General features: G+C 40.7%; 1 protein-coding gene across 6 annotated transcripts in view; it reads left to right on the top strand.

The window, feature by feature from the left end:
• Positions 1-14,930, top strand: part of cadps2 (Ca++-dependent secretion activator 2) — a 282,773-nt gene that overhangs the window by 144,205 nt on the left and 123,638 nt on the right. For all 6 annotated transcript variants that reach the window (XM_017305475.1, XM_008410955.2, XM_008410954.2 and 3 more), the window contains exon 13: positions 13,227-13,414. In XM_017305475.1, coding sequence (XP_017160964.1) covers positions 13,227-13,414 — 188 coding nt within the window. The remainder of the gene's footprint in view (positions 1-13,226; positions 13,415-14,930) is intronic.

The raw sequence follows: 14,930 nt of genomic DNA, 5'->3' as shown, positions 1-14,930 counted from the left end.
CTCTCTCTCTCTCTCTCTCTCTCTCTCTCTCTCTGTCTCTCTCTCACCCTCAGGTCCTCTACCAGAGACCTGGGAGCTTGTGGGTTCTGCACAGTATCTTGGCTGTGTTGGCTGTGCCTGTATATATTTTAAAAGCATAAACCAAGAGCTCATTGTCTATTTCAATCATTTCTATAAATGTTAAAGCTTTGCCTCTGTTGATGAGAACACAGCATGCATAACGGTCTGGGTTAATACTGCTTTTAGGAGGTTCATTTGGAATCCAGTAAAGAGTATGTGTTGCAGATATGTTCAAACTGTAAGGCCTTGTTAGTAAAAGCATGTTCTTAAAAAACTGTTGACAAAGGTTTCCTCTGAACACYAACTTTGATGCTGAGGAGTCATGCTGTCTTGTCTTGCATTTCAAGTCAACGAGATGTTCAGCAGAGTGACATCTGGGCCTCTTTGGTTTGTCTGCCTACCTCACAAGGACTCCTTCCAGCACTGCAATTAGACCGCTCCATTCACACTGTCCAGCCAGCTCTTCATTGCTCAGTCTTTTGTGAACACTGCAGGGTTTTTTGTTCCAACTTGAGCCCCTTTTCACTGAGCACTCTTACAAAAGGCCTGGGCCTAGGCGTGGGAGACATCTGTTGAGAAGTGCCTTGGATTCATGTCTCAGACCAGGTCATATTTTATTGAAAATGAGCTGAACCCAATGACAACAATGGTAATTAGGCCGAAGTTTGGGATGTCGCTGGAGTTCACGCTGCTGCCAAACTCCTCCTGAGGGGGAGGAGGTTAAATCTGGCCAGTGAATGTGCTGTGAGCCCAGACAGATCCAGTCCAAACCTAGAGTCATGTCTCTACATCTTTCTGCTCTGTACACTCTTTTGGCTTAACTGGACGACCAGAATGGAGTTGTTCACACAATCAGGATCTTTTTTAGATAAAACTTAGCATGTACAGACTCTTTAGACCGACGCAGGTCTCTCAAATGAATTTGGTCTTGAATTGAAATTAGTTTAAAAACATCCATCCATCCATCTTCTTTACACCCTTGTCCCTCAGTGGGGTCAGGAGGGTTGCTGGTGCCCATCTCCAGCTAACGTTCCGGGCGAGAGGCGGGGTCACCCTGGACAGGTCACCAGTCTGTCGCAGGGCAACACAGAGACACACAACCATGCACACACACACTCACACCTAGGGGCAATTTAGACAGACCAATTAACCTGACAGTCATGTTTTTGGACTGTGGGAGGAAACCAGAGTACCCGGAGAAAACCCACCATGCACAGGGAGAACATGGAAACTCCATGCAGAAAGACTGGGACCGGGAATCAAACCCAGAACYTTCTTCCTGCAAGGCAACAGCTCTACCAACTGTGCCACTGTGCAGCCCAGTTTAAAAACATCTCGATGGTAAAAAGAAATAAAACTGAGTGTTTGCAGAAGCTGACTTTGACCATTAGTAGCATGCTGCTGTCCCAATGCTCCGCCCTTCTTAGCCCTCTGGCTGCTGAAGCACAATGAGATTGATCATTGAAGTGGACAGCATCTGAAGACCAATATTTACTCTAATTTGCAAGAATCTGACCTATTTAGCCTCCTGTCAACCTATAAATTTACAGCCTCAGCTCATATTCTGTCCCAGACTATTGCTGAGCTTCTGAGAGACCAGGACGCAGGTTCATGCAGTTTTAGTGTGCTGAAGCAGAAACCTACCTTCTTAATTTTGTCTTAACAGATCCTGAAATAAATAGCCAAGTCTATGCATCCACATGAGTTAAGCCCCCGTTTTGTTCGAATCTCAAGCCCATTTCAGTGATTTAGGTAAATGTCTACTCATCAGAATACTGCTAAAGTTGGGACTAGATGGCTCCAGTCACATTCAGCCATCACATGCATGTGAAACACACAGATTCATCTACTGTGCTTTGATAAACAACCTGTATCTTGTTTCTATTTGACTTGTACTTTACTAGTACTAATATTCAGTTTTTACAGTAAATTAAACTCAGTTTATTATTCAAAGTAGCTTAAAAATTTCTAAGAAAACCCAGCTGAGCATGAAGTCATTGACTTGCAGCATTCACTCCTCCTTGACCAGCACATAGTGACAATCGCTCGCGTAGCGTCGTTGACTTTACAACAATCTCTCATGCTGAGCAAGGCACAAACTTTCAGCAGAAATTTATAGGTTCTGCTGGAAGAAACCTCCAGCAGAACCACAGCCTGGATCAGTAGAAGTGGCCATATGCCACAACTGACTGGGAGTTTGAGAAGATAGAGCAGAATGTACAAGAAGGAACAGATAAACTGATGTAGGATTACTTTTGATGTTCATCAACGTAAAAAGATAATAGCAGGAGCGAGAGAACAATTAGTTGATGGCAGCATTGTGTCAGCTCATCCTCCAGGAAGAAATCGTGCCGTCAATCCAGGTGGATGTCTGAGTCCTGCTAGGTCTCCAGCTGCTCCACCCTGTCAATCCACCTTGTATAACCACGTGTCTGAGTCTGTGTGACGCAAATTTTCATAACCTCAGAGCCTCTGCAGCAAGTTCCCTGGAGACATTTCATTGCTCATCAAGGGCGTAGATCCCATCTCATTATTGGGGGAAAATTTCCTAAGACTAATTTTGGGGGGGTCACCAAAGTTACATTGAAATGTAACGTAAAATGTGGTTTAAAATGTTTTAAACCACATTCAAGCAGCAGGACCAAAAATGATTAGTAATGCACATCAAATGTGTTTTTCTCAGTAAGCAACTTATTGAGAAATAAAGCTAAAACTCAAATGTTGCTTCTATACGAGTTTTGTTCAGTCTGACTGCTACACTTTTACAAAACTTTAAGGTTTTAAATACAAAAGCTTTAATGAGTAACTGCTCTTAATAAAATTCCTCATAAACTCAGATTTATTGAAATGGCTCCCAATACAAGTTATGGCCTATTTAAATTATAACTTAAGTTGCTTCATTTTTAAGCCTTTTTTTAGTTTTGCCATGTCCTGAGTGACAAAGAACCAACAGCTAGATAGAAATAAATATCTGGGGGGTATTTTAACTTAAACGTAACATTTTAAGCACCAGGGTTTATATAGAAAAATATTCAGATTTTATTTTGTGGTTTTAAAGGCTCTACGTTGAAGACAGTGAGAAATAAAGGCATAACTTTCTGTTTTTTCTATCTGTTCTCTCTTCTGTTCTTGGTTCMCACACTCTGAGCTGGTCCACTTGCTCAGCCCCTCCTCCYGTTTCAAACTTTTCTAATTAACTAAAAGTTAAAGGGTTAAATATGAATGAGATGTTTGCTACCTTTGACARGAAAGCTTAAGTCTGAAAGCAGTGTAGCAGTTTTGCTAATGAGGCAGATTATCATGATTCAGTCAAAGTAAGAAAATAACAAACTGCAGTCTGCTCTATATTGTGATGTGTTCAGTGAACGCAAATAAAAGGTGTTCCATGTCTTTTAAGTATTTACTTACTGGAGGTTTTATGTTAGTGCTGCAGAGCCACAGCTAACAGTTAGCTCCTCACTTCAGTGGCTCTGATGAGCCTGTGCCATTCAGGCTGTTGCTCCTCCTTAACTTTGGACTGAACCATTGTTCTAACAATGGTAGGGGGGGCCTAAAATTAATTCTTATTTTTTTCTGAGATAAATGGCAGATTTAGTTTGTTCTTTGTTTCTTTTGCCTTTTCATATTATATTATTTAAATGCAAACATTTCTTTGATGATTTTTCTTTTTTGGGGGGGGGACAATTTTAGACTTTTCCAAGATAGGGGGGGTCSGAACACCCTCCGGGATTTACACCTATGTTGCTCTTGTAAGACTTAGGCCTGTCATGATAACAAATTTTGCTGAGCAATTGTCTAAAAAATTATTGCGATAAACGATAATATTGTAACACTGCGTAGTGATCTAAATCAGTGTCACCATAAAATAGGAGGTCGTGGGTAGAGAAAGAGCAGACACTGAGAGGGAATAGCGTAGCCCCCAAAGAAGAAAAAAACCCTCGAAGAAGAAAGAAACATATCCTCCCAAAGGCACAGCGCCCCCACGCATCCAATGAACATCTCCAGCAAACAACCAATCTCACATGAAACCATATTAATTTAAAAGGAAAAATAAATCATCTTACATACTTCCGCTGTTTGGCAAAAAAGCCAAGGCAATGAACCAGACAAAGCGGTATACCTCGGCAGTGTGTCCCTATTTGGAGGAAACACAGACTGGGATACATCTGTGGGTAATGTGTCTGTGGAGCTACGGTAAGGTTTTAAACGGTCATAGTGAATGACTCTGGTTGCAGCCAGAGGATATTTAACATCCACCAGCTTGTAAAGGAGCCCCTTTTCATCCACAGATACAACCTTATATGGTCCAGTCCAGTTTGGTGAAAGCTTTTGTCGTTGTGTGGTGGGGTCATCTATCCATACCAGATCACCACAAGTATACGGCCTAAACCTTGTGTCTTTGTTGTAATAGTACTCTCGTTTTTGTTCTTCACGATGGAGAAGAACAGTCTCAAAAGCAGCGTCCATCCGTGTAGCCAGTGCTGAACCATAGTTTTGTGGGCAATCAGAAACCTTTGGAGATGAAATATGGGCATTAGCAGGTAGTCGGGGTTCTCGTCCATGAGCAAGGAAATATGGTGAGTACCTCATACTCGAGTGAGGAGTAGAGTTGAAAGAAAGTACTACAGCAGAGAGGTAGTGGTCCCACTCGCCTCCATAGTCCTGAATGAGTCGGGCCAACTGCTCTTTCAGAGTCCGATTAAACCGTTCAACCATACCATTCCCTATTGGGTGATATGGAGAGGTTCTTTTCTTTGTCATTTGTAGTCTCTGACAAATTGTGTGAATAATTTCAGACTCATATTGTCGTTCCTGATCTGACAACAGTTCCTCAGGAACACCATGTTCAGGTATGTACCATTCACACAGTAACTGTGCTACTGTGGCAGCCTTTTGGTCAGACATAGCATAGGCATTTACATACTTGGTAAAATGGTCCTGTACCACAAACACATATCTATTACCAAGAGAGGTAACCGGAAGTTCAGTAATGTCCGTACAGACCAACTGAAATGGTCTGTCAGTCTGAATAGATTGCAAAGGGGCTTTGTGCTTTGGTACAGCTTTTYGGAAAGCTTCACGTCTTGCACAGATTACAGAAGTTTTCAATATCAGATCTCATTCCTGGCCAATAACACACTGTCAATGCCTTCTTAAATGTACGCTCAGCACTGTAATGACCAGAACAAGGATTACCATGTAGAAAATGCATTGTTTCTGTAACAAGTGCAGGTGGAATTAACACTTGACAGACCTTGGGTTTCCCCGGTGCACTCTGACCTTTGCGACAAAGCAAATCATTGCATAGCAATAACTTAGGAAACTGCCACCAAAGTTTTCTCTGAACTCTACCTTTTACCTGTCTGAGGTAGGGACGTTTCTTGTTTTTTACCCAGGTATACACTTCAAAGAAAACAGGATCAGAGTGTTGTGCGCATACAATGTCCATATTTTGATTGGATAATGTCTGTTGTAATGTGGCAAACCCCATATTGACATGTCCTATCGTTGTCCACACAACACACTTGTGGTACAACGTTGGTCATCTCTGAATGTTCAGGGCCTGAACATGGCAACTCGGCCAGTGAAACAGATTTTTCCATATCACAAGGACAAGAGTGACCATCAGGCATTGCTGAAACTGTCACCTCAGTTGAGTCCTGCACCAATGGTATCCGTGACATGGCATCGGCATTTGTGTGTTTCTTGCAATCTCTGTGAGTGATTGTCCATTGATACGGGTCCAACTCCAATGCCCAACGACCCCTGCGTCCGGTAGGGTCATGCGTGACATCCATCTTCCTTAAGCTGAGTAAAGGACGATGATCAGTGATGATTGTAAAAGGATTGCAACTCAGATAATGTTTATAGTGTCTAATTGACCACACAATGGCATACAGTTCTTTGTCATATGTAGACCACTTTCTCTCTGTTTTAGAAAGTACATGACTTGCAAAAGATACAACCCTTTCTTGTCCCTGTTGTATCTGAGACAGTACAGCGCCAACTGCAAAATTAGATGCATCTGTACTCAAAATAAATGGTTGRTCAAAGTTGGGAAATGCCATTATTGGAGGYGAAGTCAGTGCATCCTTAAGTGCTTGAAAAGCGGCAGAACAGTCATCTGTCCATTCAAACACCACTTGTTTTTGGGTAAGCCTATGCAGAGGCTGAGCAATGAAGGCATATTTATGTACAAAACGTCTATAATATGAACACAGCCCCAAAAAGGCTGTACTTCAGCAACTTCACAGCAAGTTTGCAAAAGTCACATTTCTTAGGGTTTAACTTCAAAAAGACTTGTCAAAAATGAATGAGAATGTCTGTGAGATTGCCTATGTGATCTTCAAAGGTTTTTCCCATGCAAATGATGTCATCCAAATAAATGACACAAGTTGTCCAGTGCAGTCCTCTCAGAACCAGCTCCATGAGCCTTTGGAAAGTCGGAGGTGAGTTTTAAAGCCCCATTGGCATGACCTTAAATTGGTACAAGCCGTCACCTGTCGCAAACACAGTCTTCTGTCTGTCTGCTGCATCCATTTGTACTTGCCAGTACCCGCTAGACATGTCCATGGTAGAAAAGTACTGCAAACCATAAAGCGCATCTAGACTGTCATCAACTCTCGGTAAGGGGTGAGCGTCAGTAATGGTGACAGAGTTAAGTTTACGAAAAAAGTTTCAATCTGCATAGCAAACCTTAGTTCAGTCTCCAGTGTGTCAACCCCCTGCTCGTGACATCACAGCTGAAGGTATGGATCAAGTCCAGCAACAAAGCGTCAAAATTTTTCTCCCTTTTTAGCATTATCACCGTAAGTCGGAAAAGCTTCTTCAACCAAACGGTAAATCTCAGCAGCAAACACAGGAAGGGGTTCACCAGGAAGGTCACTGCGTGCATTAATGTAGCTCTGGAAAGTCGACAAATAAGCAGTTTGTCCAAAAACGCTCTTCAGCTTCTCCTTTGTGGCTGAATAGTCAGCTTTTACTGCACCAGATAGGCTATCCCAGTAACTAAAAGCAGCACCCCCTAAACATGTAGGTAGCAGCTTCACCAAACTATCCTCAGTGGTATCGGGATCAGCAGCAACAGTCACTTCAAAACGTCTGCACCATTTTGAAAAATCCTCTTTTCCGTCCCCCATGAAAATGTGGCTGTAGTGCGGCCTGGCCCGACTACGTATAGAATGAAAAGGTAATTGATCCCAAAAACTACTCACCATAGTTGTGTATTCGTCTCCGTAACCGGCAGTAGGATGAGAGACAGAGCAAAAAGAAAAAGTCCGTCTTCAGCAGCCGCTATATACGCCGCTCAGCACGTGCAGCATGAGCTATCTGTGGTTTGCATGCGTAGCATGTGCTCACCTCTCCAATCGCTGAAAGCGTCCACAACCCGCTGCCACCAGTGTAACACTGCGTAGTGATCTAAATCAGTGTCATCATAAAATAGGAGGTCGTGGGTAGAGAAAGAGCAGACACTGAGAGGGAATAGCGTAGCTGCGTAGACTTTTATTCAAAAGTGTAACCGAACAGCCTAACGTCTCAGCCCCTCATTAGAAGAAGCCCCCAAAGAAGAAAAAAACCCTCGAAGAAGAAAGAAACATATCCTCCCAAAGGCACAGCGCCCCCACTCATCCACAGAACATCCCCAGCGAACAACCAATCTCACATGAAACCATATTAATTGAAAAGGAAAAATAAATCATCTTACAATATTGTTTCAAGACCAGTTGACACTGATTTAACGGAAATGGCTATTATTGCATGTGATTTCCTGCCATAGATAGATACACTTTATTTTCAAAAGAACACATAACACTGGAACTGATGAACTAAATAAACAAAACAAAAATAAAAATAAAATGGATTCTCAGTCTCCATTAACGAAAAGCGTACTTGAATAAAAACTACAACATAAAACTAAAGCGGAAATAAATACTGCATTCAACCAAAAKAGTGCAGATTATGAAGTCTGTATACTATATTGTCCTTCAGTAATCACTAGATTTAAATAGAGAAGTCGGGAACATCCTGACGCAATAGTTCACACTACACGATTTTTTGYCCCTATTTTCCCCTTAAGATAATCTTAGATCTAAGATTGTCGCTGGTGATTTTGTAACCGATCATCCTGCAGTGTGTGGTGTGTTACGGTAGATCGTCGTGGCCGCTCCGATCTAAATCAGGGATTCCCCCGACTGGAAGYGTCAATGCAGCCCTTTGAATGTGGCAGGTAGCCAATCAGAAAGTGTGGATTCTCCTCCGTGTTTTCTGAGTGGAAATTATGGAGGGGAATCCCAAACAGCTGACACGGTGCAACCCGAAGTCCAGCGGATATTGGAGATGATATGTGGAAACAACATTAATATTTATTCAGCATTTCGTGCAAATAATATAGAAATGACAAGGGGARGAACTGGAGCCAAATTGCTACCTCAGTTGATAAACCCGGTAAGTTTTCAGCTGTTCTTCGTTAACGTAACATAAATAGGTTATAATGATTTTCATTCAGTCAGGACTTTATGCTGACTCTAGCCACATGCATCACAGGTAGATTCTAGTAAAGCATTGATTATTTCCTGATTTTAAAATTAGTTAACTGGACTTGTAGCCATTATTTTGTGCCCATGTGGCTGGACACCACACGGCACGACGAACCCGATCGAACCGTTATACCTGGGATTTCTGTCGRCTAATGTGTCTCAGGTTTTGAAAATGGGCCGACTGTCGGCCTACAACTCGTGTAATGTGCACTGGACATTACACTTAGGAAATAGGAAGGGAGGGTCAGTGGAGAGCACTGGAGTTGAGCCTTTTTTCATTCAGTGTCATCAACAGAAAGAAAAAAAGGCAGGAAGCCTATAATTAAAATGAGGTCGATAGGTTTAATTTATCGTGCGATTAATTGATTTATCGTTAATCAATCAATCAATCAATCAAATTTTATTTGTATAGCACATTTCAGCAGCAAGGCATTTCAAAGTGCTTTACAAAATTAAAATAAAAACAGCATGTGACATTAAATAAACTGTGAGAAAGAGAGAAAACAAACAAAAAAAACATTGAAACCCCTTTAGGACTTCAGTTAAACGCCGTTTAACTGGGATTCTAACCCTCAGGGACTTTAGTCAAAAACACCGTTTGACAAGGACTCCAACCTCTAGGTGTTTAGTTGAAACTCCGTCAACTGGGACTCTAAACCCCGTAGAACTTTAGTTAAACGTTGTTTAACTGGGACGTTTTCCAGGGGGCTTTACATCATTAAAACGTAGAAAAGAAATAAAAAGAAATTAAAAACATTAAAGACATAAAAACATGGAAGACATCAAAACCCGCACTCTAACCCTAATTTAGCCATAAGCAACTCTAAACAGGTGGGTTTTAAGTTGAGATTTAAAGGCACTCAGTGTTTCAGCCGTTTTACAGTTTTCTGGAAGTTTGTTCCAAATCTGTGGTGCATAGAAACTGAATGCTGCTTCTCCTCGTTTGGTTCTGGTTCTGGGGATGCAGAGCAAACCAGAACCAGAAGATCTGAGGGGTCTAGACGGTTGGTACAACAATAACAGATCTTTAAGGTATTGTGGTGCTAAACCGTTCAGTGATTTATAAACTAACATCAGTATTTTAAAGTCTATTCTCTGAGCTACAGGGAGYCAGTGTAGGGACTTTAAAACTGGTGTTATGTGCTCTATSTTCCTGGTTTTAGTGAGAACCCGAGCAGCCCAGTCTTCTAGGCGACAGGCCTAGAAGACTGGGCTTTTAATAAAAATGCAAGTCCAAAATGTTATCGTCCCTTTAGTCACTTTAAAAATTTAAATTAGATTATGATGAGATTTTTTTGACCCAGTCAGTCAAAATGACAGACAACAAAAAGTCTAGCGCAGCAACTGCAACATAGAAACTTGATTGTGAAAAATATTTTAAAATCATGTTAGTCCTTTAAATTTGAAATTATTAGGTTTCTTATTAGGAAAGACACCACATATGACTACATGTAAAATTGTGGTTGTGACAGGATACAATCTGAATAAAAAACCTTTAAGAGGTGAAAATCCTACAGTGGTGTTTTCTGACTCACCCACACTTGTACTACAGCTCAATTTAAAGCTGCTGTGAAGGTGGAACCAAGAAGACAGCTTTTGCTTAGAAAACCAGTCACAACTGAATGCTGATGTTCTGGGTTCATAAACCAAATATTTTGTCTCGTTTTATTTATTAATAATGAATGTATGACTGCTTCATTTTGTTTTCCATGTTCACATAATTGCACAGAAATCAGATCTGTTTTTTCAGTCACCTCAAGGCAGTTTACTTTAAAACTATTTGACCAAATTCAGTCAAGTCATATGCAGTCATTTCATTCCAACTCAACTGAGCCAAAGGATCTGCTGTGGCCGTGATGGAGCTTCAGTTCTCATGCTTTTGGTTAGATTGTGATCTCTGACTGGTTTTTCTCTGGATGTGCTCTCAGGTTTATTCTTCCATTTGCTTTCACGTCTGGTTCCATTCTGGTAAATTATTGAATGGCTCTGTTCCACACTATTACCAGAGTCAACAGAAGCTACAGGAACAGCATTGTTTTTTACATTTATTTTTATTCCTGCATTAATTCCCAGAGTTGTGACTTGAGACAATATTTTGGTTCAGAGATTGAGAGAAACGATCCGAAATGATCTTTGAGTCAAACCAAAAAAAGAAGAATGGATAAAAGAAAACAGGCAAAAGTGTTTGTAGTTTCAGAGCTGCCACTGCTTGGACTGATCTTGGGTTGAGCCGTCCCTCAGAGGGGGGCGGCAGACGCTGTTGCTCTGACACAGAGACGCACAGCCACGGCTGATGGAAACCTAACGAGGCAGTCTGCTTGTTAGCTGCTAATTGAGCGGTCAGAGCCAAGACTGGAGTGCGCCATCTGTTTGTCACAGAGGAACATCTTGTCGCTTCACGCCCATCAGTGAGCCCCCTTCTCTCTCTGTGGTGTGATATTAATAGCTTGTGCCCAGAGAGAAAAATCAAGAAAGAAACTTAAGTAAAGTGATGAAGGGAGGAGGGTCAATAAAAGGTCTACAGAGGAGAATTTTGACACATTTAAACCCAATAGGAAGCAGCCTCGCAATGAGACCATAAATATATTTTCTAAAAATAACTTTTTTTCAAATTTATGTCTTTTTTATAACTTATATTTTCAATTTACTTGAAGCTAATGTTGTAAAGCTGTTTACATTATTGCATTTCTCAACATTTTCCTTGCTATGCCAGTGTTCTGGTTATGATGTGTGTTTTGCAGCCTAGTGCATTTCCTTCTCTTCTTGTGCAGATTGCTTTTTCATATTAAAGGTGTTTAATATGTTCCATAGCAAAAGAACACTGATCTTGTTTTCAGTGTCACTCTTTACCAGTCCAGAGAGGCTCGACAGATCCCAGGTCCCTGGTCTCTGGACCTGTTTGAGTTATTTTGGTGAATTGGTTGTGAAAAATCGGGGTAGATATGATTAGTCTGAATGGAAACATGACAAAAGCTGCTCAGCAATTATAAGACCGCTTCGTTTGCTCTAATTCTAAATAAAGCCTTTCTGTTGATGATTGAGTAGGAAGAAAGTCATTTTCAGCAAATTATTTTATAATAAAGTATAAATAAATATTTAATTTTTGAATGACCTCCCCTCTGTTATCTCCTGGAAGACAATCAGAGCTCAACTTGTTCTAACAGTAATAAATAAATGCAAATCTTCCAGAGATGTGAATGATTCTGCGCAGACATACTCAGCAGTTAGCTGGGACTAACAGAACGCAGACATGTGTGTGTGCAGGTGTGTGTTCTCACCGTCTGCAGACTAAACAGATTACCTGCCAAGTTTCCCATGAAGGTTTTATCAGCCAAAAGAAKAACATGTATGAAAACCAAYTGACAATATGAATATAGATATTTCTTCTTAGCTTTCAGGATGTGTCTTAATATTGTAATGTCTGGTTGAGTTTTGGTCTTCAGAAGGAACCAACTGTTCTGAAGGTGAAACAGTTTCTCTGCTGCTCATCTTCCTTCCTGGGTCACCGGTCGCTTGGCACTGAGCTGCGGCTGTCAGCCAGAGGGAGCTCACTGTGCGTGGGTGTGTGTGTGCGTGCGTGTGTGTGTGTGTGTGTGTGTGTGCGCGTAGGCGTGTACGCGTGCGTGGGTGTGTGTATGTGGAACCAGCTCAGTGCTAATTTGTTAATGTTTTTCAGTGCAGAATGTTAATTAGTGTTGTAAGCTTCATGCCTAATTTAGTGATTACACACCAGATAAATGAACTAATGTAAATCTCAGGATCTTTAAATTGTTCCACACCTTTCAACCTGACACATTACATATTCTTCGTAAACCTATAGACAAACTGTTACGTCAACCTCTTACACCTTGACCCATCTTATTTGTTTCATAATCTAATAGGTTTTTTTCTGTCTACAGTCCATATACTAGTTCACTCTGTCCATTAGTATTTGGACAGAGTCACCTTTTTTCTCATTTTGGTTATGTACAATAAATTTTAAATGATACAATTCAGATCAAGTGCAGACTTCCAGTTTTAACTTTAGGTTGAACTAAAACTTGCATAAAAATGTGAGGAACTAAATGTTTTTCAACACAATCACTTCATCTCAGGGCGTCAAACGTTTTCTCTCCAACCAGTTCATAGGACAACTGCAAATCCTCCATTACATGCTTTTCAAAAAGAGGCTATATTATTGGAGTTCAAGTGATCAGTGTAAGCCCCGCCCATTGGCTTTGATCTCTGGTTTTGACTGATAAAATTATTTCATAATGATGCTGCAGAAACAGGAACAATGAATCTACATTTATTTAATTATCTGCATCAACTTGTTTAAGTTTACATTTTAATGATTTAATGAGATATTTAATACACTGTTTGCTAAATAAATTAAACAATTATTTATTTGCATATTTAATCAAAGATCTAAGGATGTATTCATTTAAGTTTGTCTTTTAACTTTGTACTTTATTTCTTCATATATTGTGCAATCTTTTAGTTCAACCCACTGAATCAAAGCTGAAGGTTTGCACTTCAGCTGCATCTGAGTTGCTTTATTTCAAATCCATTGTGGTAATATACAGAACTCTGTCCAGGTATTTATGGTAGTGTATGTAGCAGCAGGTTAATTGTCATGCTTGTCCTCAGGGCTGGTTCAGTCCCGGCCAGGTGTTTGTCCTGGATGAGTACTGCGCCCGGTACGGGGTTCGAGGTTGCCACCGCCACTTGAGCTACCTGAAGGATCTCATGGACTACGCCGAGAACAGCGTGCTGGTTGACCCCATGCTGCTGCATTACAGCTATGCTTTCTGTGCCTCACATATCCATGGAAACAGGTACCCGAGCATTATCATGACGGAATAACTTTGGTCAGGGTGTTGTCTACCACATCAGATACAAACATTTGATTCCTAGTTACCCCAAGTATGTGGGACTTCCTGCTACTGTCCTAATTTTTTCAGTTTTTGCTGGATGGCCCAGAGCTGCTTTGAGTTGGTTAAGAAAAAAAAACTGAGCAAGTAATGATCATATGTGAGGTTCTTCAAAGCTCCACTCTTTGTCCATTTTTGTTTCTCTCAACATTTCACTTCTATCTAATGGGTGTTAGAAAATGATTGTGATTAGTTAAGTACAAGTTGATTATTGCAAACAGTCCTCAGTATGAATTACTTGCTCAGTTTTTTTCTTAACCAACTAAGAATGAATGGTTGATCATTTGATCAGTTCCTCAGTATTTGAGTAAACTTTTTAACCAAATACGTTTTTCTTTTACTTGAGTAATTCTTGGATGGCTACTTTTTACTTTTACTTGAATAAAAATATATTGATGTAGTGCTACTCTTACTTGAGTATAATTTTTGAGTTCTCCAGCCATCACTGCATACATCATGAGTTTTTATTTTRGCTTATCTRCCATCTCTGATCTGTTTTTATGTTCAACACATAATAAAAATACTTAGTAATATTTTAGGTCTTTTTTTAGCTGTATGTTTGTTTATCAGAAGTCAAAGTGTCACCATGACATTCATCAACTTGATCACATATTTTATGTTGTCCTATAACATGCAGCCTTATTGTTCAATCAAAATGCAAAGGTGCTGTATGGAGGTTTTATAGTAGCACATGTTTCCATCCAAGTGAGAGAAGTTTGGGTAACACACTGAAAACCTGTATATTACAGATAATGTAACATATACAGGGTTTCCCCCAGTGTATTATAGGCCTGGCAGCCCGCCATGCTTTACTAGCGCCACCACCAGGCTAAGCCTTTTTTTTTCTTCTTTTTTTAGGAAAATAAAATAAAATAAAAATTGCCTTTTTTTTTTAAGCCGGATTGCAAGTGTTTCTGATGCTCCGATCGTTTCACTATCAGAGCAGATTTATTCCTAAAAGATATGTTTATAGTTAATGCATTTAAAGCCTGACCAATCACAGCGCTGGTCTCTGCTCGTTGCCTCGCGCGCTGCAGCAGCTGGATGTCTAAAGTTRACCTCAGCGCGGATCCCGCTCCTCCTTTCACTCGAACTGGACACAGGCTGACCGCTATGGATATTTACATCAAACCCCTGTGAGGAATTATGATTAGTTATGAAGAGTTATTGATTAAGGTAAGAGTTTAAACCCACCGCGTTAGCTCCGGTTAGCTCTGGTTGCGCAGCTCTACGTGAACCGCAGGAATAACTTGTAGTCGCGCTTTCAGAGGAGCTTTGAGGTGAGAATGATTTGTGTTTGTGAACAAAACATTATGCAGCGTTTCCATCTCAACACGCTGCCCAGCGTTTGGCCCTGTCTTCCCTGAAAAGTTTAGGTCTGGTTCCCGGTTAGCCGGTGCGTTAGCGGCTAACGACCCAG

This window comes from Poecilia reticulata, linkage group LG6 (genome assembly GCF_000633615.1).
Source record: "Poecilia reticulata strain Guanapo linkage group LG6, Guppy_female_1.0+MT, whole genome shotgun sequence".
NCBI lineage: Eukaryota > Metazoa > Chordata > Actinopteri > Cyprinodontiformes > Poeciliidae > Poecilia > Poecilia reticulata.
This window is presented reverse-complemented; position numbering and strand designations above follow the sequence as displayed.